General features: G+C 32.9%; 6 protein-coding genes across 7 annotated transcripts; 3 read left to right on the forward strand and 3 right to left on the reverse strand.

The window, feature by feature from the left end:
* Window positions 1-1,601: 1,601 nt before the first annotated feature.
* LOC134830166 (transcription factor E2f1) lies at window positions 1,602-4,357 on the reverse strand. Its single transcript, XM_063843555.1, has 3 exons — window positions 2,485-4,357; window positions 2,143-2,399; window positions 1,602-2,068 (listed from the first exon to the last, which is right to left on the reverse strand). Exon 1 carries the CDS (start codon window positions 4,003-4,005, stop codon window positions 2,485-2,487), a length of 1,521 nt encoding a protein of 506 aa, XP_063699625.1. The 5' UTR covers window positions 4,006-4,357; the 3' UTR covers window positions 1,602-2,068; window positions 2,143-2,399.
* A 1,961-nt stretch (window positions 4,358-6,318) lies between these two features.
* Window positions 6,319-7,739, reverse strand: LOC134830608 (actin-related protein 6). Its single transcript, XM_063844145.1, has 3 exons — window positions 7,621-7,739; window positions 6,584-7,567; window positions 6,319-6,524 (listed from the first exon to the last, which is right to left on the reverse strand). Exons 1-3 carry the CDS (start codon window positions 7,704-7,706, stop codon window positions 6,395-6,397), a joined length of 1,200 nt encoding a protein of 399 aa, XP_063700215.1. The 5' UTR covers window positions 7,707-7,739; the 3' UTR covers window positions 6,319-6,394.
* Window positions 7,740-9,217: 1,478 nt separating this feature from the next.
* Window positions 9,218-14,033, forward strand: LOC134828345 (protein RFT1 homolog). Of its 2 annotated transcripts, none has more exons than XM_063841284.1 (4): window positions 9,218-9,394; window positions 11,331-11,545; window positions 11,611-12,373; window positions 13,215-14,033. In XM_063841284.1, exons 1-4 carry the CDS (start codon window positions 9,335-9,337, stop codon window positions 13,872-13,874), a joined length of 1,698 nt encoding a protein of 565 aa, XP_063697354.1. In that variant the 5' UTR covers window positions 9,218-9,334; the 3' UTR covers window positions 13,875-14,033. The 2 variants fall into 2 exon arrangements, with proteins under 2 accessions (XP_063697354.1, XP_063697355.1); XM_063841285.1 differs by lacking the exon at window positions 9,218-9,394 and adding an exon at window positions 11,102-11,250.
* Window positions 14,034-15,212: 1,179 nt separating this feature from the next.
* On the reverse strand, window positions 15,213-17,650 carry LOC134830551 (uncharacterized). Its single transcript, XM_063844068.1, has 3 exons — window positions 17,499-17,650; window positions 15,896-17,440; window positions 15,213-15,483 (listed from the first exon to the last, which is right to left on the reverse strand). The coding sequence occupies exons 1-3, from the start codon at window positions 17,562-17,564 to the stop codon at window positions 15,310-15,312; spliced, it is 1,785 nt and encodes a 594-aa protein (XP_063700138.1). The 5' UTR covers window positions 17,565-17,650; the 3' UTR covers window positions 15,213-15,309.
* A 101-nt stretch (window positions 17,651-17,751) lies between these two features.
* Window positions 17,752-19,746, forward strand: LOC134831597 (uncharacterized). The gene is made up of 3 exons (XM_063845372.1): window positions 17,752-17,904; window positions 17,963-19,459; window positions 19,514-19,746. The coding sequence occupies exons 1-3, from the start codon at window positions 17,833-17,835 to the stop codon at window positions 19,538-19,540; spliced, it is 1,596 nt and encodes a 531-aa protein (XP_063701442.1). The 5' UTR covers window positions 17,752-17,832; the 3' UTR covers window positions 19,541-19,746.
* A 1,336-nt stretch (window positions 19,747-21,082) lies between these two features.
* On the forward strand, window positions 21,083-23,696 carry LOC134831094 (DNA polymerase eta). Its single transcript, XM_063844740.1, has 2 exons — window positions 21,083-22,051; window positions 22,116-23,696. The coding sequence occupies exons 1-2, from the start codon at window positions 21,132-21,134 to the stop codon at window positions 23,650-23,652; spliced, it is 2,457 nt and encodes an 818-aa protein (XP_063700810.1). The 5' UTR covers window positions 21,083-21,131; the 3' UTR covers window positions 23,653-23,696.
* The last annotated feature ends 218 nt before the right edge of the window (window positions 23,697-23,914 follow it).

Raw genomic sequence — 23,914 nt, forward strand, 5'->3', positions numbered from 1 at the left:
TCGGCGTTCACAGAAAATGCAACGGTTAACATCCCTTTTATGGTTGAATGCCTACGTCGTCTTGTCTTTTGTTTCTCCAACTACTTCTACTTCTTGGCAGGGACAAGATATGCTTTCTTTCGGGATTTTCAGGTAAAAACTCGGGAAAAGTGACCTTTTTTTACACACGATCCACGAAATAAATACATTTTCAAATAATTTTTTGCCTATTTATTTATTTTTTTTTGTTGTTGTAATAATGTATAGTTTTTAAATTTATTGGATAAATCATTTAAAAATTTCCATTACTTTTTTTTACTTTTATTTATTTTTAGATGATGATAAATTTTGTGTGTTCTATTCAATTACAGATCCCGCAATTAGTTTTTTGTGTGTGTTTTCTCTTTTTTTATGTAATTTGATGCAAGCTTTTGTGTTATTTATTGACATATTTACCAAGAAAGAAAAGGGTTCAATGAACGCGATAGGTTCCTATTGTTGGTGATATCCTGACTTGTTTAATATTTTTTACAAGGAAATGACGTGCGAGGAATTTCAATATGGCGTGCAAGTCAAATTTATGCAACTTTGATTTCAATTGAGGTTAGATTAGAAGAAAACGAGACACATATGGGAGTTCAGAATTCATCCGGTTATTTTTATGCTGCCAGAAAATTGTATGAAAATTAATAAATTTTTCCAGATTTTGATTTTTATTCACTGAGCGTTTTTAAAATTTATTTTTTGTTTTTTTAAGACTAATAATTTATTTAAAGAAAATTTTTAATCATGAAATTCAATCAAATTTTTAAGCCAAATAAAAATAAAAATGATAAAGGACATAAAATCAAAAATCGTCCTTGAATAAAATCAAGCTGCATCATTTCAACCTTGACACGGACGTCAATGAAAAAAAAAATAATCCATAAATATTGAATTCTCCACAAAACAGCCATGTGTTGAAAAATGTTCAACAAACAAATCTGTTTGAACAATTGTCCAACTACGCAACAATAGCAAAAGTTAATAAAGAATAATGGATCGTCTGGTTTTAAAAACTCCTCCTGCTGCAAAAAAAAATACTTTCTTTGGCGACAATAATGCTCGCATCTGTCAAACTGACCAAAACAATAACAATTGCTCAATTCTCGGAATCGAAATCAAAGAGTGAGGTTATTGACATGTCCGCCATATTTTGCGAATTTCCTCAAAAGAAATTAAATCAAAAAATTCGAGATTCGTGAAAAATGAAAATTTTTTCCCTGATAGATTTGATTTTCCGTTTACACACATAATTTTCTTCTTTCTTGAGACTGACAGAATTTTTATGTATTTTTAATATTAATATTTTTTTGTTTTTAAATGTAAATTATCTCTTACATATAAGCGTACGTTTAAATTGTGTTTTGTTTCATCCTTATTATTTTTTTAATTATAATATTTAATTAATTGATAGTAATAAAGATAACTATTTTACTTATATATTGTATGTACTTGCTACAAATTTTACAGATTTTTTTTTTCTTTACAAAAAGAAGAAGTTTAAATCAACAAATATGCTACATTTATGAATTTTTTGTCTGTATTTTTATTTTATTTTATGAATAATTGTACAAAATAACTTCAACTTTTTGTTTTTTTTTATTCATTTTATTTTATTCAATCCTTTCTTATTCACTAATTATCTAAAAATCGATCTTATCAATAAATAATAATAACTAAAAAAAATATATAATTTGGAAAAATAGAAATTCAAAAAAATAGAAAATTTTGTTCAGTACTCAAGGACGTTTGTTAGCATTTTTTTTTGTTTGTAGTTTCTGTAAAAGGGGATAATGTACAAAAAGTTCTTTCTATTTGTTTAAAATTATAAAAAATGAAGAATGGGGATTCCTGAGCAAAAAAATCGCTCGAAAACATTATGAATAATTTTATTCCTATTACTGATCTTTGTTAAGATTTTAAACTAGTTCATATTAAAATTATGTTTTTTTTTTATGTATAAGTGGGTAATGCAATAGAGGTGTTTGTTACCTGTTGATGAAGTAAATGATGATAAGTACGGAGGGACCAAGCCTTCCTTAATTGTCTGAAATGTCATAAAAAAAACAAAATTAGAGGTTATAATTAATTTTTCGTAATGAATTACAAAAAAAAACTCACTTCTTATCATTCGTTTTAATCTTTGTGGTGGTCATGATTTATGATAAAGTGTTGAGGTCACAGGATTATAGCAGGTACTAATTTATGTAACTTTTTGTGTGTTTTTTTTTTGTATCTTTTAAAGTTTTAGAAAAAAATTGATACTGTCTAAGTATCCTTTTTACATGCTATTCGCCACCATTTGCATTGTTTCTCTTAATATTTATACACAAACTGTATATTATTGTAACTCTTATACGTTATTTTTGAACTTAAATCTGTCGGGGGAGAGAACAAACACGTCGTAATTAGTCTGGATGCGACACACAAAGCAAAAAGAGACAAAAGACGAGACAAACTTACCTAGAAATCAAAATCGTACAAATCATACAGCCCCTCCGAATTGCCCAATGCAAAGTTGTAATCAGTCTCCAATGGTGGTTCGATGGCCAAAAATCGTGACAGATCGTCGTTGGCATCGAATTGCGGCATATGCAACGGACTAAAGTCTCCCATGTCGGAGATGAGGACATTTTTGCTGTTAGTACTTTCCAAATTATTTCCACTGTTATTTCGTTTCATGAATGCCGTAATGACGGGCTTGACATCCACATCGCTATCCTTGTTCGCATCCACCTCCGCAACTACCGAGCCACTCGGATACTCGACAAACTCCTGTTTAATCTGCGTTTGACCGGCTCCGAGCAAATCCATCTCATTCGAGGTCAGGATATTTTCGCCGGATGCGGCAGCAATCGGTTCCGCGAGCGCCTTCGCCAAATTCCGTTGTGCCGATCCCATGGGCCGATTGAAATTTTGCGCATTTGTGACACGTGGACTCAAGTACTTTTCATAGATGGGTGTCACGAAGGTGTCAATGTCCTCGAGCAGCGGATCCTTAATGGGTGTCGTCGCTGCCGAATTTTCCGTTTGTTCCGGACAAAGGAACACATTGATCTCGCCGTTGTCGGATTTGAGGTAAATTTCGCGCGGATTTTTCGTGTCGGGCAGTACGAGTGTGGCTTTTTCCGGTGCCTTCACCACCACAATTATCTGGTCTTTGAACGAGTCGATGGCATTCAAGTCCTGGCACGTGACGTAGGCGTGTTTCGTTGTCTCGAATTGCTGATTCAACGATTGCCGCAGGTCCATCATGAGTTTGTCCAGCATGTTTTCCTTGTACTCCAACGCGTCGCGTTCATGCTGGATTTTCTTCGTCTTATCGGCATTCCCCACAGAGCCACCGCACTTCCACTGAATGTTATTTTTGGACTTTTTCTCGAGAATCCCGATGCCCTCGAGCACATTTGTGATGTCGTAGATGCGGCGTTTCTGCACTTTTAGCGTAGACGAGGCGACATTTAGGTCCACGACGCCGTTCTGCGACCCTTGCAGCAGATCCACGAATTTTTTCGTCAACAAACCGAGCGACGTGTCGTATCGCGTGCCCTCCGAATAGCGTTTCTTGCCGCCGCTGGCACTAGCGGGCGACTCACTTACCACGGACGACGACGAGGAGGACGACTGCTTCGAAATTTTTGCAGCGGGACCCGATAAGCCGGTGCTGGCACGACGTTTCACCGATTTGTAGTAATCTGTGATGCAAGTCCCATGTGATGATGCAGCTGTCCCATTGTTGGATGAAATTGCTCCGGTTTCCGCATACTTGTTGGCCCATGCTGGCAATGCGGAGGTCGATAGCAGGACGTTGCCGGATGTGCCGGAGGTGTTTGTGGGCGAGATGCCGTAGCCGTGGTCCTGTAAGGCGAAATTTATCTTGCTACTGCTGCCAAATTGTTTTGACGATGACGCACGATGTCGCTCATAATTTGTGTTTTGTGTCACTTTTCGCCAACTTTTCGGCTCGTTTGTGTAATGCGACATGATTTTCACGGGGGATTGCTCGGAATTCCTCTTTTTTCACGGAAATTTTTAATTTTTTTTCGGAAAATAATTTTCAAGTACTGTAATGAGATCTTGTTTGCTTGGGGTTCACACACATTAGAGACTGAGCTGTATGTAATGCACACACACAATTTTTTTTATGTATAAAAAGTCAATTTTTTAGTTTCCGTTTTTGCACTTTAATTCACAACTTTCTGGCAGTTTTTCACCGGATTTTACACTACACAATGTTCATGCACATTTTTACGATAATTTTGCACTCCTAGTCTGCCGATTTTCTGGCCAATTTTGCGATCAAAAAATTTTTAAAGATGGTCGAGAGAAGGTTTGGTAGTTGTAAAACATGAATGAATTGTCAAGTCGGCTGTCGCTTTACGGCCGTACGGAGCGTCGTTCAGTACATTCGCGTACGCCATCTACGTAGGGGAATGCGGGGCATTCGCATAAAAAAAATTGACTCTATAGAAATCGAAACATTTTTCAAGTAATTTTATGCCATTTTGCTCCTTAGAGACTTTATTTCAATTTATCCTGGACAAATTTGTCTAAAATATTGTCTTCTACTGGCATTATGAAAAATATTGTTCAAAAAAAGTAAAAAATCGTTATAAATTATTTCTGTTAAAAAATGTTCAATTTTTATGTTTGATTAAATTTCTTCTTAAATTTGATTATAATTTAATCCAACATGAAATTTTAACATTTTTAATAAGAAATGAAGATTTTTTGCCAACTAGAAATTCGTAAAGAAAAGTCAAATGTATGAACATGCCCCATATATATTTTATTTTAAATATTTATTTAAAGAGCATCCAAAAAACACATAGAAATCGAAATAATCAAAAAAGGATACAATTATGAAAATTTTAGTTAAATGCTTAACTTTTCCTTATAAACCTTTTTTGTGCATCAAATGGACTTCAGCATACGGCCATTTTCAAAAAGTTGTAATTTTTCATGTATTTTGTATGAGAAATTTTCGTAATTCACCTAAATGTATAAACATTTGAAAGTGCCCCATTTCAGTTTAGAGCACTTATTCATGACTTAAATAGAAAACTCAAATAATTTTTTTTTATATTTTTAAGTAAATTTAGTAAAAAGTAAAAAATTTAAATAAGGCCCTCAAAAATAAGTTTTTTAAAGATTTCTCAAAGTTTAGAGTTTTTGAGAGTTTGATTGACATTTAAACGTCATGATTTTGGCATATTTTGATTTTTAAAGCGAAAAATGTAGATAATCGACGTTTTATAAATATGCCCCATATTTGAGATTACCCTATTATCTCCTATTCAAAGAAGTGAGTGACAAAACAGACGTTTGATTGAAACGAGAAAATCCGGAAAATTATCAATGAAAAGTGGAAAAATTAAGAGAAAAAAGCATTCGAAAAGCTTCAAAACCCTTTAATTTCTTACTAAATTTTTATTTTACGAGAAATTAACGAAAAATTAATTTTGCAATACGTCAGAAGTTCATGCCCCGATTTGACAGACGTTTTTCAAAAAATCGTTGAAAAAAGTTTAGGTGATTGGGGTTGATTTATAGTTAATTCTTTGTCTTTATTTTAGATTTCCTCAAGAAATAAGAAAATTGGAGAGGTTTGTTCAGGAATTGTGACATCATTGTGCATAAAAAAATATTTTGAGCCATTAATTTTGTTCCAATTGGATGTCAGGCTTCAAGGATCCAACTGGTAGTAAAAATGGAGGAACACTTTGTTCATTTTGAAGAAGAAAAAATACAAATAGGAATTTTTTAAAGAGAAGAAGAAAGAAATAAGAAAACATTTCATAAACGTGTAAAATCTTAAAAGGCTCAAAATTTCATGAAAAAAAAAAATTCATGGTAAACTTAACATTTTATTCTACTTGACACTCGATCAATTTTTAAAATATAAATTTTTGAGCGTTAAAAATTTATAAAAAAAAATACTCATTCAGCTTTACAAGAGTCAAGATTTTTTTAAATTTTTGTTCAAATACCAACCAATTTCAAACCTTTTTTTAAATCGAATAACTTAAAGGCCAAACAAATAAAATCTAGTAAATTTTTCCGTTGATGCAATAATGAATAAAAAAAAACTAAAGGAGCAAAAATAAAAGTTTTTTTTTAAAATACACGGGAGCTTAGTCCTGGAAAATTTTTTAAAATTAATTTTAAATAAAAAATTTAAGAAAACTTTAACTTTTGATTATTTTTCTTAAAAAATTCTCAAAAGTTATTAAAAATCATTGCGTTTCTTTAAGAAAATCCTTTTAAGAATAAAAATAAAATAAAATGTTTGTAATTTTTTCCTAATTTTAAAAACTTTTTACAGTCCCATTTGCTTTTTTATATTTTAAAATCCTAACTTCACTCATTTTATTCAAATATCAAATTTTTCTAGGCATATTTTGCTGCCATGCTCCTCGTATTCCTTCCTCGAAATGCATTTCTCCAAAAAGTCATCCGATTTTGCCAACATTTTTCCTCCGTGCCATGCATACGTAGTAGGACTAAAAAAAACAAAATCACGTCAAAAAAATTTTCCTTAAAAAAATATTTCAAAACTCACTCTTTTGAAAGCGTTATTTGAACATCATACTCATCCGGTGCCAATGCCCTTATTTCCCGGAACAAGCGACTTTTTAATCCTTCAAACAAGCAAGAGCCTCCACATAGTACGATATTTGCTAGTAAATGCGGTCTCACTTCTTCGGGACACAAATTTACGGAATGCATTGCCGCCTCCGCAATTCCCATTTGATTAATTCCAATGTCCGACGGATGAAACAGAATTTCCGGAATAGCAAATCGCTCGTTATTCACTTTCAGCGTTTGGTAGTCTTCGTCCTGCTTCTTCGTTGGTTCACGCAGGATTCCCCGCTGGAGTGTCGTGAAATCGGGCAGTACGTATTCCCGCACAATTGTGTTCTCGGGATAGCGTTTTCGAGCGATTTCCATGTCGGCATTGAAATCTTGCGACACAAAGCAACTGTCTTCCTTCACTTGATTGATGACATACGTTTCGTCCATGACATTTAACTGGCGATACGAGATAATTTCCTTCAGGTGATTTGTCAGGATTTTTCCGCCGACGTCAATGCGGATGATGGCTTTCTTCTGTTTCTCTCCCTTGACAATTGGCACGATATGGGTGAAGCTGTAGCCGCATTCGATGACCAAACAACACTTTGGCGACTCGTTTGCCGGGTCATTTGTGTAATTATAAGCTGCCAGATCAGGTCCCGTGGCTTTCATCAAATGCTCAACTTCGTATTCTTCGAAAAATATTTCCGTCACGGCTTCTTGGATGGAATGAAAGTTGTAGACGGGCTCTGTGATGATTACCGGCGTTTCTGGCAGCGGCACGGGACAACAATCGTTGCTGAACATGTAGTCCCACAACGTTTTCTGGATGTCAAAATTGATGAGGAAACCGCGTTGGAAGCTGAGAATGTAGTAAAGACCGGATGCGTCGCGACATTCACTCACTTGGCCTCCGATGAAGGCACGACGACGTTCCGATTTGGCTTTCATGATGCAATTTGGAAAAACTCTGCAAGAGATTTGTGAGATTTTTAATGAAAAACGTTGAATTTTGACACTTACTTGGGACTGGCAGCCGTGCAAAGACCAATTTTGGCGAAAAATGCTCCATTATCGAGGACCAGAGCCGGTTTCGTGGTCATTTTCATCGTAAATTCGCGAGTGATGCGGTCCAACAACAATCAAACATCAACAAATGAGGGTTGCCACTGCAAGATGTCCCGTAATTTGACATTTACTGAAACGTTGGAAATTGCGCAGTCAAGAACTCCGCAACGATTCAAGTGGTAATTTTTTGTTTTATTTTTTTTAATTTTGAATTTTTCATAAATTAAAAAAAAATAAGAAAAAATTATAATTTTAAGTGAAAAAATTTAAAAATTTTTAAGTTTTTGTAATTTTTCCAAAAATAAATTTTCAAAAATCATTTTAAAAATTATTTTTCGTTGAAAAAAATATTTTTGGGCATTTTTTGAATAAAAAATAACATTTTTCATCAAAGTCACACTAAAAACGAACTTGCCTCATATTTGAATTTGTTTAAATGAACTCGAGAAAAATTGAATTTGAAGTAAAATGGGGCATCAGACTTTATTTTTCAATTTTTTTTCAAGCTATTTTGAAAATGTATAAAAAATTTATTTATTTAGTCTGTTTTCGAAAAAAATTCGAAATTTAATGTTTTTGCATCCAGGTCAACGGAATTCGAGCTCCTAGGATCCCTAAGATCTCGAATATTTTCACACCTCATGTAAAATCATGGAAAAAATATGAAAAAAATAAGAAAACTCATGAATATAAACAATTTTTCTCTAGAAAATAAAAAAAAAACCTTAAAAAATATTTTTTGAAAAAAAAAAAAAAATTTTTATGGTCTTGGAAAAAGTCTTGCATACAGTACCTAGTTTTGAATTTTTAAGCGAAAAACAGGGAAATTTTACAATTTAAAAATTAAAATTTGTAGAATTACTCAAAAAATGTATAAAATTGACTTATTTGAGAATTTTTCTTATTATCTTGGGGTAAATATAATTTTGGGTTTGAGTTTGAAATGAGTTTGGTTCCTGAGAAAAAACTTCAATCCGTGATTAAATCAAAGGAAAAAAGCCAAAAAACGAGCCTTTTTTCAAAAATGACGACGAAACATCCGGAATTTCGACACAAAGTATTTAAATTTCAAATCAACATTTGGCAGACGTGAGATTAGCGAAAAATTTAGTTGAACAAACATCAGTAAGGTGAAGGTCATGTCTCATAAATCAAAAAGAATAAAAAAATGCAACTCGCAACAATTTGGATAAAAAATTTTCACTCAAACTTTTCGTGTCATAGCTGTTACGACCTCACGCGAAGCCAAATCTTAATTCCGCGAAACAATGTCGCAATCTAAGAAAAAGTGATTATTTTTTCGTAATTTGAAGAAACGAGGTAAATATGATATACACTGATAAGGGATAAACAATAAATTTAGTCAGCGCAAAACAAAACAAGAACGAAAGCGTAGAAACTTCCACAGATCGTGTTTTGAGAAGATGCACAATTTGATAACAATCTTCTTCGTATGGCGAGATAAGGAGTACAAATAAGGATCTTTCAGCAGCGGAAAAAAAATCTTGTGAGACGAAGTCACGAATCTCCATATAAGGCGCACCAAACGACTGTCAAACCCTCAGTTATCAAGTGTCTGCAATCGAAGCAACTTGTTACTTCAAGAAATTTGAAATTTTTATTTTTGGGAAACGGAAAAAGTTACTTTCAACTCGGTGTTAATACTCGAATGGGGCGAAATGTATTGGAATCAAGCATAAAGAAAGCAAGCTTCAGCTGCCTATCGAAGGTAAGGAGAAATCAGCTTCTGTGACTCATTTACTACCTTATTTATTTGCTCAAATCAATATTTACGATGAGCAAACAATTAGAGGTGATTTTCCGTCGCGTGAACTCATTGAAGAGAGAACGACGACACAAATGCATGTTGACACACAGATCAAATCTTTATCTCGGATAGCATTGACAAAGTAGATGATAGTTGATTTGTGCGCAAATTTCGACACAAAACTACATGTGATAAAAGTTTAAAGTAGTTTCCTTATCGTAAAGATGGATTAAAAAGTAGATAAGACGTGAAAATATTTTTATTTGATAAAATTTGCACGTTTATTTGTCGAGATAATAGACGAAAATTTACAATTGAATGGTATTTGAGAAGAGATATTTATTTATGTAACTGCGATAAATTAATTTTTTTCTCAAGTGACTAAAAAAAAAGAATTTAAAGGCTCGAAATTTTTGAGTCTTTTTGTTTAATTAAAAAATAAAATAAATAACAAAAATTATATAAAAATAAATTAATGAAATATTCATACAAGAAATAACGGAAATTTAACATTTTTAATTTTGTTTATTTGTCTTTTTTGATTAGCTAAAAAATTAATTTTCAAAATATCAAGTAAAGAGAATTTAAATTTTTTAAAATGAAAATTGAGAACATATTTTTAGTAATTTTATGAAAATAATTTTTGGAGAAGAAAAAAAAATTATTTGGAAGACTAAATTAGGTAATTAAAAGCGTTTTTCATTAAATTCGTCAAAAGTGTGAAAACGAAGAAAAAATGTCAAGAACTAAAAATTTTTTAAAAATTGTAATTAAATTTTATTTTTAAATTTATTCCTAAAATTTTTGTTTTTAGAAATTGGTTTCATTTGATAAAAAAATACTCAATATACAAATTAGGTAATAGTCAAAATTAACAAATTTTTAAAAAAATTAATCAATATTTGAAGCTTTTATTGTATTTAAATTTTTTGCCTTTTAAATAAAATTTGTTTCAAAAACTCTAAACAAAAAAAAAAGAGTAATTAAAATTTTATCAATTTTATATGAAAATTATAATAAGAAACATCGTTTTAAGATTTTGAATTAAAATGATTTTTGTACTTCATCTTTGTTCAATTTTTGTTCACTATTTTTGGTATGCATTAACTTTTGAAAATTATAAAAAATAGTTTAAAAAAAAATTTACGTAAAAAAAATTATTATTTTTTTCAAATGATTAACTTTAACTTTTTTATTTAAAATACAAAAACAATCAATAATTTAAGTCATTTTAGGAAATTTTTTGATTTTTTATTTTGTCTGTTTAAAATAAATAATACGGCATTTTTTCAAAAATAATTTAATATGCGGTAAAAACATTTAAAATTTATTAATTAATTAAATAAATTAAAAATTAAAAGCTTTTATTGTTAATTTTCTTAATTTTTTTTCAACGTCCATTTAGCTCCTTAATTTTACAACCATTTAAAATTTATTAATTAATTAAATTAATTTAAAATTTAAAGCTTGTTAATTTCACTTATATTTTTATTGTTAATTTTCTTAATTTTTTTTATAACGTCCATTTAGCTCCTTAATTTTACAACCACTGAGCAGCAATCACGTTGTTTATGAACAACACCAATTGTTGTCAAAAAATTTGTTTACGCGTTCAACACAATAACACAAATGAATTTTTTCTGACGAATTATCTTGAATTTTTTCCGCAAATTAACGACGTGTCATGTAGTGAAAATTAATTGAAAAATAATCAAAAATATCCCCAAATATTTTTACGCATTTCGAACCACGTAGAAATGGCACGAAATATCCTAAATACTTGTTTAAAAACTGCATCATTCTCGATTCTCTTCCAAGTGAGACACAATTTTGAGCATATTTCGTCATCCTTGAAGATTTTTTTTTAGAAAAAAACTAAAGATTTTTCTCTTTTTAGATCTTCTGTCGATTTATTTCGTTCACGATCAACGCCTTCATTGTGCGTTTCGTGGGTCGCGATGTCTTGGGAATCATGAATGTGCGGCTGTTGCTCATCGAGAGTACTTTGCTATTTCTCTCGAAGGAAGCAATTAGCCGTGCCGCCCTCAGTACGACCACGCAGCACAAGAACAAATCGACATGGCCCCAGTTAATCAATCAAATGTGGATCACGTAAGTTCGAATATTTTTTCGCGAGTCAAAAGAGGGACACGTCATTAAATTTTTCATCGTTGCAGGGTTCCAATCTGCGCTCTTGTGTCATTCCCCGTGGTGTATGCCTGGCTAAATTGGTTGTCGCCCGTCGGTGACCTGCACTACGAGCAATACGTGTTCTCGGCAATGCTCATGGCGATTTCGTGCGTATTCGAATTGACTGCGGAGGCGCCCATTTTCGTCGGCCAGGTGTTCTGTTTCGTCAAACTGAAGGTCGTGCTAGACACGTTACACATCGTGACGCGTTCCATCATTTTCGTCTGCATCATTTTGTATGACAAAAATATGGCGATCATGGCATTCGGCTTGGCGCAATTCACGAGTGCGGCGACAATCGTTATCGGGAACTACGCGTTCTTCCATTATTACATCCGAAAATTGAAGGAATACCGCGAGATGGTGAAGAAGAACGACAACGACAAGACGCTAGCTCTCGAGAAATTCGGGCCGTACTACGATCACATGGAAGATTTTCCCTTTACGGGAGTCACGCAGATGATTCCGTGCGTGTGGACGGACGACGAGCCGCGTTTCAATAAGGATTTGCAAGTGCTTGTCTTGAGTTTCGTCAAACAGGGTGTTTTGAAGCAAATTCTTACGGAAGGCGAGAAATACGTGATGACTATTTCGCCGGTGCTGTCGTTTGCCCAACAAGCCACTTATGATGTCGTGAATAACATGGGAAGTCTTGCTGCTAGATTCATATTTCGCCCCATCGAGGACAGTTGTTACTTTTATTACACGCAAACTATTGCGCGAGATGTCGCGTTGAAAGATCAACCAAGAGTAAGTTTTTAATTTTTCAGTAAAATTTCATATTTTTCATTATTAGGCGATCAAATTTTATTATTTGACATTTTTACACTCTGGGTAAAAAAACTTTTAAATTATTTTCATTCTACTTCTACTGTAAATTGATGAAAAGTTACATCAAACTAATTTTATTTTACGTAAATTACAAATTTTTAAGTAAAAATCGAAGAAAATTTATAAAAAATCGGCCAAAAATGATTTTTTTAAATACGATATAGGTCACGTGACTAAAGAAATTTTTCATCTAGTGTCTATTAGATTTTTCGTTTTAACATTTTTTGTATGATTTTAAACAAAACTGGTATTTTTAATCAAAAATTCAACAAAAATTTTCGCATCTTATATTTATTTTTGTTTTTGTGACAAAAAAAAAATATTTTAAAAAATTTAAAAAAAATGGTAAAAAAATAAAATGCGAAAACTTTTGACATATTTCTGCATTTTTTGATGAAAAAACCCTTGAAAATTATAGTTTTTATTAAAATTTACTCTTTATATTAAAATTTAATTTTTAATTAAAATTTAGGTACTAAAAATCATACAAAATATGCTCTGAAATTTAGATAAAAAAAAGTAATGTGACAAAAATTATTATTTTTTTACAAAAATTTTAAGTACCTATTTTAAGAAATTTTATTCGAATTTTCTTCGATTTTGAGTTCAAATTAGAAAATAATATAAATTTATACTATTCTAACGTAAAAATGATCGTTTTAACGCCCAAAAACGTTGCCTAACAAAAAGAATAAAATAATTTTCTTACCTCATTTCAAGTAAAATTTAATATTTTAATAAATTTTCATTTTTTTTTTAGAACAAAGTACTCGAAGCCGCCACTGTCCTCTCTCAGGTTTGTCGTGCCGTAACATCGATCGGCCTTCTAGGTCTCGTTTTCGGCCAAAGTTATGCAGGAACACTCCTTTTGTTGTACGGAGGAGCTGATTTCGTGTCCGGCGGTTTGCCTGAAACACTCTTGCGTTGGCATTGCGTCGCTATTGTCCTACTTGCCGTCAATGGCGTGACCGAGGGATACATTTTCGCAACGAAAACTAGCAAGGAGATCGATGCATATAACTATTATATGGCAATTTTTTCGGTCACCTTCCTGCTGTTGTCGTACCAATTGACAAATATGTTCGGACCCGTTGGTTTTATTCTCGCCAACATTTGCAACATGGTATTCCGCATCAGTTACAGCACAAATTACATCACAAAGCAGTTCAATACGGTGCAAATGAAACCGCTGCAAGGCTTGTTGCCCGGAAAAATGTTCGCCGCCGTCTTGCTTGTCGTTGGGCTGACGTGTAAATTTTCCGAAAGTAACATTTTGCCGCATTCGATCATCTATCACTTGCTGGTCGGTGTGCTGTGTGGAGCGGTTGCGATGGTTTCGTGGTGCTATGAGAACCGTGCCTTGGTACAAATTGGAATTGATCGTGTGAAAAGTGGGAAGCCGGCGGAGAAGGTGCAGTGAAAGTAACAACTGCTTAATTAATGCCCCTTTTTGTTCTGTTTTGTAGTTTAATAATAAAAAAAAAGTTTATTTTTTAGAATGTGATACCTTAGACAAAGAAGTAACATGTTTAAACCGATACATATGTAAAATAAAGCAAACATGATTTTAAAAAAAATATTTTACGACTTTTAGAAATTAGTTAATATCGCTTCAGTTTTTTACAGACTTTTTGTTCTTTTATTCTCTTTAGAAAAATTCGAACTCAATAAGAACGCTTCAAATAAAATAAAATTCCATTGAAAAACTTTGTTTTTGAAAATAAAATTTATACCTTCTTAATAAGCCACGCAAATGAAGATAAAAAAGGTTTGAAATACAAAATTTTAAAATACTTGACCGTTGGTTAAAATTTTTGTTCTTTTTTAATTATCTTCTCTTGCAAATTATAAAATAATAAATTAAACAACAATATATAAAAAAAATAATTTGAGAAATAAGGTAAGTAATTTTATAAAAATAAATTTTTGAGAAGGAAATTTAGGCCGTTCCAAATGAAACTCAATAGTATTGTCCGATGCCCCATTTTAAATTCGAAAATTCAATGGGGCAAAATAAAAAAAAAGTTAAAAATTTCATCAAAAATTACCGATTTTTGTTGTATTTTCATAATTTTTCAAGACATTTTCAAAAAAATTATAAAAAATTTTCAATTATTTTATTTTTTGTTTGAAAATCATATTTTAACTTGAATTTTCTTCTCTTAAAAAATTTTTCATAAAATAACTGAATTTCATAAAATGATCTTAAATCAATTTTTAATTTGAAAGTTTCAAAGAAGATTATTAAAAAACAACAAAAATGTTGATCAACGATCAAAAATTGCTAAAATTTTGTCATTTTGTATGAAAATAAGTATTTCAAAATTTTTTTTTTAATTTGCCCCCCCCTATTTTATTTTCAAAAATTTTGGACTTTTTTTTTATTTTCATTTGGAGCGGCCTTATATGAAAAACAAATTAAAAATTTTATTTCGTCGTTCAATGCGTTAAAAGAACGTTTAAAAGTAACAAATAAAAATTCAAAAAAGTATTTTTTTACGGGGGACAAAAAATTAAAATTTTAAATTTATTTATTCGCTTACCAAAAAATATTTCTAATTGAATTTTTATTTTCAGTATTTGGACATGCCAATACGTTGTGAAGAGAGCGATATTTTTCAATTGTTCGAAAAGTTTCCATCGTTGAAAAGTGTAGTACAGTTTAAGCAAGAAGAAGATGCAAATCTTTTTGGAATTACTCATACGTGTTATTTTGAGGACTTGCAGAAGAAAAAGGTTGACAACAGTGAAAATTAAATTTAATTTATTGTCCTTTAACTGATCGTATTTACTTGAAACATTAACAAAAATGTTGGAAAATCTGTCAAAATCTTATTTTTTTTAGAATTAAATCGCTATGTTGGTCTGCTTTTCATGTGATTGTAGAAATCAGTTCTATCCACTTCTGTGATTTTGTCATCTTCTTCTGAAATGCCTTTCTTGAAAACTTTTAATTTTTTGAGTGTGGGAAATTTCTCAAATAATGGATAAACATCTTCAGTTTCGCATTGAATTTTTAGCTCCAATTCCTGTAAGACAAACAAATTTTCATTAAGAGCGCTCTAATTTTTTTTTTCAAGTTTTTGTCCCATTTTTAAAATTTATTCATAAAAAATAACCAAGTTTTTGAATTTTTTTTTTATAATTTTTAAAGAATTTAATTTTTTTTCTGAAAAATTTTTGAAATAAAAATTATATTTGCACAAGATCGATTTTTGTTCAGATTTTTTTTAAATATTTTAAAATTTTTACAGAATATTTTTTAAATATTTTTTTCTGAATGTTTTGAAGCGGCTTAGAAAAATTAAATTTTATTAGAAAAAGTATTTCAAAACCTTTTTTCATTTTGTTCTTCATCACGAAATAAAATCTTGGAACAAAAACTCAAAAAAATGTTTAAAGTTTCTTAAAAATTAATATAAATAAAATAAAAAAAATTACCCAAAGCTTCAAATCGACTTTTAGCAAAGTATCGATAAGATCTGGACCTGCAACATGTTCCACATAGTTCTCGTCGAAAAATCCATTCGGATAATGAGACAACTTCAAATATTTCAAATACTTGAGTTGACTGATGAGAAAACCAGTCAAGTTGAAGTCCATATCAGGTTTTATTCCAATTATTAATTTTTTGACGGCAGGAATCTTCTTGCATAACATGTGCAAGTTGTTTTGCGTGAGTTTTGTGAGTTTCATGTGAAGTTCAACGTCAATGGCGATCGGAAGGGGTGTCAATATTTTGAATAAATTGTATTCGGAGGAGTCCACTGCCGACTCGTAATCAGAAAAATATACGCGGAAAGTAATCAAGTGCTGAGCCATGCCTGTTTTCTTCAAAACGTCGTTTACCATCTTCCAAAAATGTTGAAAATCCTTAAGATTCTCAAATGCTACACCAGTAAAACTTAGATGTTGCACTTTTGGAAAGGAGGAGACAAAATTTCGAATGCATTTGTGACACGTTTCAGGTAAACCCCTGGTATCCAGTTCCAGTTTTGTCACTTTTGTGTTCAGTTCGACCCAGTGATGTTGCAAAAAACACGTTTTCAGCTCGTCGCTTCGATAATGACGGAACTCTGGCATCAAGGTGACATTGAGTTTGGCCAAATTTGTCATGTTTTTCAAACAATCCAGCCATATTGGAGACTCGCACATCAATTCGAGTTGCAAATCGTGAACATACTGGAGATCAATGTGTTCCGGCAGTACTTTTCCGTACTCATAATGGCTCATTCGGTAACTGACTTGTGTGCGGAACGCGTACGAGGTTATTTCATTTTGTGTGGGCAAAAAAACGTCTTTGCCATCTTCGGCATCGTATCGCATTTTGAGTCTCTTGAGTTTTAAATTATCAATTTTTACCAGTTCTGGACCAGGATCGCAGTCTGATAATAAAATTAACTTTTCTCGTATATCGGTGATCTTCTCAGGACACAATTTGATCAACTTTAGAGCCGGCCCGAGCAACAAACTGAAGAATCCGATGGTAATATCTTCAATATTTGGAAATTCCGAGAAATTTCCCTTGTAAGCCAAGTCATTTCGTCCCCCACAGAGAATTGACAGGCGCTTTACACTCGGCCAAACTAATCCCCAGCGTTTCATGTTGCAAAGCAAAATGTTGTCGGTCATCTTCAGGTATTCGACATTGTTGAAGGTCTCGATCATTGCTTCGGTTGTTTTGCGATCCATCGAGGAAAAGGGCAAATTTTTGAGATGTTTGACGGTTTTTCCAAGCTTTTGGAAGAGTTTTGGTACAAAAAGAAACTTATTTGTATCGCCAACAAAACGACCGAAATTCATCCCAGAATTCGTGTAGAGCTCAACGAATTCCTGATCTGCAGTGACTGGCCATCCAGAAACATCCAGAATCCAATGTTTGGTATATTTTTCGCAATTATCGATCAAATTGAGGTAATTTTTGTTCAGCAAGCGACATTTTTTCAACGATGAGGCATCAAGCAAATCCAAAATACGATATTTGAGCTGAAAAAAAGGAAATTATTTGAGCAATGGCGAGTCAAATATTCGAGAAAAATCTTACTTCTGCCGGTAAATCATTCAAAATGCTTCCTTGGAACATGACTTTGAGCATTACGGGAGCCTCCATGGTCGGTTCTTACTTTTTTCTACAATTTTTTTCTGATATTTTTCTTGAAAATACAAATTTTTGAAGGAGCGTCGAAGTTAAAACGATAAACACCAATGGCGGATGGAGTAACGGACCACGACTGTCAAAAGTGTGATAAGAAAATTCAGTCTGAAAGGGACAAACCGTTATCTTGATATCACAACGCAGACACCATTTTAGGACGCTTGTTAAAAATTTTCACTGAAAAACAGAAAAACGTCTAAAAATTGAACAAAATTGCTGAAAAATGGACGAATTAACTCAACCAACGAAGAAATTCAAGTATCAACAAATTTTTTTGATGGATTTGCCAGCTGAAGTAAGTTTTCCTCTCCAAAATTTTAATCACAGTTCCTAAAATATTTCAAAACTTTCAGCTCAAATATCGTATTTTGGACTTTCTTGATGCCACATCGTTGAAAAGATGTCGCTTGCTGAACAAAACTTTCCTCCAAATGATCGACAACACCGCAAAATACAACAAACACTGGATTCTGGATGTTTCTGGATGGCCAGTCACTGCAGATCAAGAATTCGTTCAGCTCTACACGAATTCCGGGATGAAATTCGGACGTTTCGTTGGTCACACAACTAAATTCACATTTATTCCGGATTTTTTCCAGAAATTAGGCAAAACCGTCACATACATCAAAGATTTGCCCTTTAAGTTTTTGAATCGCGAAACGACTGAACTTTTCATCAAAACTTTCGATAAAGTTGAGGTCCTCAAATTGAAAGACAATATTTTGTTGTGCAACATGCGTCAATGGCAACTGGTTTGGCCAAGTGTGAAACGTCTCACAATTTATTCTACATTGAATGACAAAGAATACAAAGGAGACTTTTCGGAATTTCCACACGTTCAAGAAATCACTTTAAGAGTCAAAAATCTCATCACTAAGCAAGCAAAAGCTTTATTAAAAGCGTGTCCACAGAAGATCACAGGAATAAAAAGTATGAATATGTATGAAAGCTTGAAAGATTTGTATGAGGTTCGGGATTTGTCCTTAAAACGGCTGAAATTGCGTCAGAACGTCGTAGATGTGAAATTTTTGCAACGTCAAACTGAAATTATCTCTTACCATATCTACACAGAATCGTTTTCTGATATCCTGAGGCCTCTTCCGGCATGCATCAATCTAGCAAATGTGCATTCGTTGGACGTTTCATTGCTAAATGGCTCAAAATTTGACTTAAAATGGCTTCACGACATGCCAAACTTGAAGAAATTCGGACTTCAGTTCAAATATTTTCCAGTGTCGTGTGCGGCACAAGTTTTTTGCTTTCTAAAGTCTCACGAAGCTCTTCCGAATCAGACCGTAAAAGTGTTGGACGTCAGCAGAATCGTCAAAACCTGCTTAAATTGCCTGCGCAGCTTTCTCGAATCTTTCGCCAACTTGAAAAAACTTCAAATTCTATATTGGGACTCCGATTTTTGTAACTTTTGGAAGACGATTAATCGAGCTCTCGAAAAAACTGGCGCTTCGGTGCATTTATCAACATTCAAACTTAATACTGACTTCTGTGAAAATAAAATAAAAGTTCACTACAACTATTTTGCAGCGATGACACCGTTCCCGAATCTCAAGACACTTCAATTAATGTTTTGTCACAAGCGCCTTTCGAAGAACGCTCTCAAAACACTTTTCGAGAAATGTCCCAATTTACGGAATATAACTTTCGGAGTCGGACGTCGATTTAATTATCAGTTGAGCAGTTTTCTCATTCATCAATTAAAATATTTTACTGTTCTTAGAATGTCCAATTATACGCCAGAAGAGATAATGCTTGATGAACATTGTAACGCAATTACTGATATTTATGCCAATGCGGAGACAATTCAATCTTTACGGAAAACTCCCCTAAAGCTCTGGGTAAGAAAAGCTCTTTAAGGAAATTTATTATTTTTTTTAATTATTTTTTTTTAGTGTTTAGGAATGCCATTACAATGTTAAATGAACGATTTACTCGCATTGTTCAAAAAATTTCCAATGTTGAAACAAGTGGAAACAAGTTGAAACAAGAAAGGGAATTTGAATCAATTACTCGTGCTCAATTTTTTGGTGATTTGTAAGAGTCAAAATATTTAATTATTTTATTTTCAGTAATAAAAACTTTAAATTTTAAGACTCAACTTTTTTTCAGCTTAATTTTGATAGAAAATGTGTTTTAAAGGAATTAAAGTTCATATTTAATAATATTTAAATAAAATTAGCTATTTTTATCGTTTTTTAATCAAAAAGTACCAAAAAATGTCAAAAATTTTCCTTTTTTTAATTAGATATTTTTCATTTTCCCCCTGAATTTTATCGACAAAATGGGGGGGGGGATTGACATAAAGTGAAATAATTATTTTCATATAATTCATATAATTTAAAGTGAAGAATTAAATATAAAAAAAAATAATAAAAAATAACAGCCAAAACAATCTGCAAAAACCTATGTAAAAAATTTTTTCAAAAACTTCTGAAAAAAGTGGGGAAATATCTCAAAAATGGTAATTTTTCTTTATTTTTAGAACTTCTGATTTCGACAAATATTTCGAAAAAAATTAGAGCGGCCTTTTATCTAAAATAACGAAATTCATGCTAAAATACAGTTTTTAACAAAATAATTTTAGGCCGCTGCAAATTTATTTCGAACTTTTTGTCCCAAAAACTTTTTTTCAAAATGGGGGGGGGGGGGCAAAATAAAAAAAAAAATTTTTGAAATACTTTTTCATACAAAATGACAAAATTTTAACAGTTTTTTGTCATTAATCAATATTTTAGTTTATTTTATTGATATTTGATAATTTAAAATTGATCTCAGAGTATTTCAAGTTAAAAATTTTATCACAAAAATTTCGTAAAAATAACTGTCAAAAAATTTTTAAAAATAATTTAAAAAAAAAATTTAAAGAAGAAAATTCATGTTAAAATACGATTTTAAATACAAAAATTCTTAAAAATTGAAAATTTAAAAAAATAAATTGTAAAATTCCTTGAAAAAATATGAAAAAAAGACCAATTTTGATGAAATTTTAAACTTTTTTTTTTATTTTGCCTCATTGGATTTTCGGCTTTTGAAATGGGGCATGGGACAAAAAGTTCAAAAAAAAAAAAAATTTGGAGCGGCCTTATTTGTTTTTTAAAAAAATATTTTGGAAAATTCTTGAAAAAAATTATAAAAAAAATTATAAAATGAAGATCAAAAAATCACTGTCTTCTAAAAAGGGGACAAGTCCTTTGAAGTTTCATCAGGTTTGTTTTAAAACTCGTCCTCCTAATTTCCAGTCGATAGAATAAAAATTTTTCGAAGACAATTTGTAAAAATTGTAATTTTCTCTGTAAAATTCTTTCATCTAAATTTAAAATTTTCAACAATTTTTTTAATTTTCTGAATTTGTTTCTTGAAAAATAAAGAAAATTGTAACGGCCTCAATCAAAAGACGTGAAACAACTTTAAAAATTGCACCATCCTCTTCTTAATTCAGGCGGCATTCCAATGTAAACAAAACAACTTTTTCTCTTGTTCCTCAATTTTGCTAATTTTAAATGTTTAAAAATGTCAAAAAGCTACGTAAACCTCGAGAACAAGTACGACCGAGTGATTGTCCTCGTTGACATGGATTGTTTCTACTGCCAAGTCGAGGAAAAGCTAAATCCCGAGCTGAAAAACAAACCCATTGCCGTTGTTCAGTACAACGAGTGGCGCGGCGGTGGAATTATCGCAGTCAATTATGCCGCCCGAGCTGCTGGAGTCACGCGACACATGCGAGGTGACGAAGCCAAGGAACACTGTCCCGACATCATTCTCTGCAAAGTCCCCAACGTTCGTGGCAAAGCCGATTTGTCGAAATATCGTGATGCCGGAAAGGAAGTTGCTCAAGTACTCGGGACTTTTAGTCCGTTGCTGGAACGTGCGAGTGTCGACGAAGCCTATCTCGACATCACGGAGTCCGTTCACGCGAAATTGCGCGAAATGAATACCGGAACGTTCAAATTGGATGCCAGCAAGTTTGGAGCCACGCATGCCGTGGGCTACGACAACATTGGCACCTTTGTGCAAGAGCTTACGAGTCGATGCGGCGGAAATTTCGAAGATGAACCGATTTTTGAGAATGAAACGGAATACGAAAGGAACGCCTTGAAACGGAGCGACTTGAAATTGCTGATTGGAGCGGCGATTGTGAATGATATTCGAGCAACGGTGAAGGAAAAGACGGGATATGAGTGCTCGGCCGGGATTTTTCACAACAAAATATTGGCGAAACTCACGGCTGGCATGCACAAACCGAACCAACAAACGTTGTTGCCGGTGCGAAAGGTCCCGGAATTGTATTCGACACTGCCAGTGGGGAAAGTTAAGGGATTGGGAGGCAAATTTGGTGAACAAGTGTGTGAAACTTTGAAAGTTAAACTGATGTCTGAGCTGCGAGCCATTCCAAAAGATACTCTTTTACAAAAATTTGACGAGAAAAATGGGTAAGAGCGACTTTTTTCATCCAAAAAACGATGTTTTAATATAAAAATTATTTTTTTTTTGCAGAAATTGGCTCTACCTGATATCACGAGGAGTCGATTTGGAACACGTACAATGTCGATACAATGCAAAGAGCATCGCCTGCTGCAAACGCTTTCCCGGAAAAAGTGCAATTATTGGTGTAGCAAGCCTCAATCACTGGTTATTGGAGCTGGCGACGGAGATTTGTGAACGAATGGAGAAAGATGCCTTGGAAAATAATCGAAAAGCGAAGCAAATGATCATCAGCTTCACGCAAACCATCGGTTCGGAAGACATTTCCAGCTCTCGATCCGGTCCATTGCAGTATTACGAGCCAGAATTGCTGGCAAAAGACGCGCTTGAAGTCATCAAACGGAATACGACGCAATTTACAAAACCCGAAAACGCAGGAACGCTCAACAATCACATCAAATTCCTGGGAATCAGTGTGAGCAAGTTCGAGGATCAAACGAAAAGTGGCACGTTGAAGGAAATGTTCAAGAAACAAATTGAAAAAGCTGAGGAGACGGCTAGTAATAGCTCGGAAACGAGTTTAAATGAAATTATGGCGCGTAAAAAGAAAAGTTTCTCGACAGAATTGGATGAGAAAGCAGGACCTTCGAGTGCGGCACCGCTCAAAAAGTCAAATTCGTTGCTCGAAAGCATGTTTAAGAGGCAACAACAGCGCCTAAGTACGGAAGAACGTAAAGAAGAATCAACTCCGATAGAAACAAAAGACGATATTGATGAAGCAGGACCGTCAACTAGCTCCAAAACTGTCGCAGAACTGAAGAAATCAAACTCTTCATTGAAAAATATGTTCAAAAATCACCAAACTACAGAAGAATCCGTTAAAATCGATGTCAAAGACGAAGATTCGCGAAGTTTTGATGAAACTTCCATGGATTCTAACAACGAACCCAGCCATTTTTCTGACAATGAAGATCAAAAAAGCGTGGATTACGAATATCACGACGAAAACTCGGAAAATAACGTTACCAACAACGAGTCCAATAAAAGTGACGAAGACATTTTCTTACCTGAAAGTGACGAAGAAGACATCAATCTGCCAGAAATCGAGCCCGTTTTCATCCAATGTGAGATTTGCAAGCGAAAAATTCTCGAGGAAGAGATGTCGGCACACAAAGACTACCATTTTGCCCTCCAATTGTCACATCAGGAACGTCAAAAGTTTCGCGAAGAGCAAAAAGCAAAATTTTCACCGCAACCTGTAAAGTCCGTCGCGAATTCGAGTAACGCTAAAAAGAAGGCCATTAGTAAAAATACGTTAAAACCGATCGATAATTTCTTCAAAAAAGCCGAGGATGAAGAAGAAATCGCGAAAAATGGCATCAAATGTGATGAATGTGGAAAATTTGTGATGGATATCATTGAACATATGGATTATCATTTTGCGAAGAAGCTTCAGCAACAAGAGAGACAAGAGATTGCCGGAAACTCCATGTTAACACCAACAAATTCGTCAAATTCGAAGAAGCGGAAACGAGAAGATTCGCGTTCCGACAAAGCAGATATTCGAAAATGTAAACCACTGACTGCATTTTTCAGCAAAAATGATTGATTTGTGACAAGTAGATATGTAAGATAATGTAAAAAATAAGTTTTTCTAGCAGAAATAAGAAAACTTTTGTAAAAATTTTAACAAAAAATGTTTTTTTAAATTTTTTTTTTCTAATTTTAGGACGTTTCAATTTTTTAAAATTTTTGTCTAGTGTCTCATTTTAAAAAATTTTAAATCCAATGTAGCAAAATAAAAAAAAAGTTAAAAATCACATCCTTTTCAAATCATAGACCTTTTTTGGGCTTTTCCATTATAAATTAAG

The sequence above is a fragment of the Culicoides brevitarsis genome, chromosome 2, assembly GCF_036172545.1.
Source record: "Culicoides brevitarsis isolate CSIRO-B50_1 chromosome 2, AGI_CSIRO_Cbre_v1, whole genome shotgun sequence".
Taxonomy (NCBI): Eukaryota; Metazoa; Arthropoda; class Insecta; order Diptera; family Ceratopogonidae; genus Culicoides; species Culicoides brevitarsis.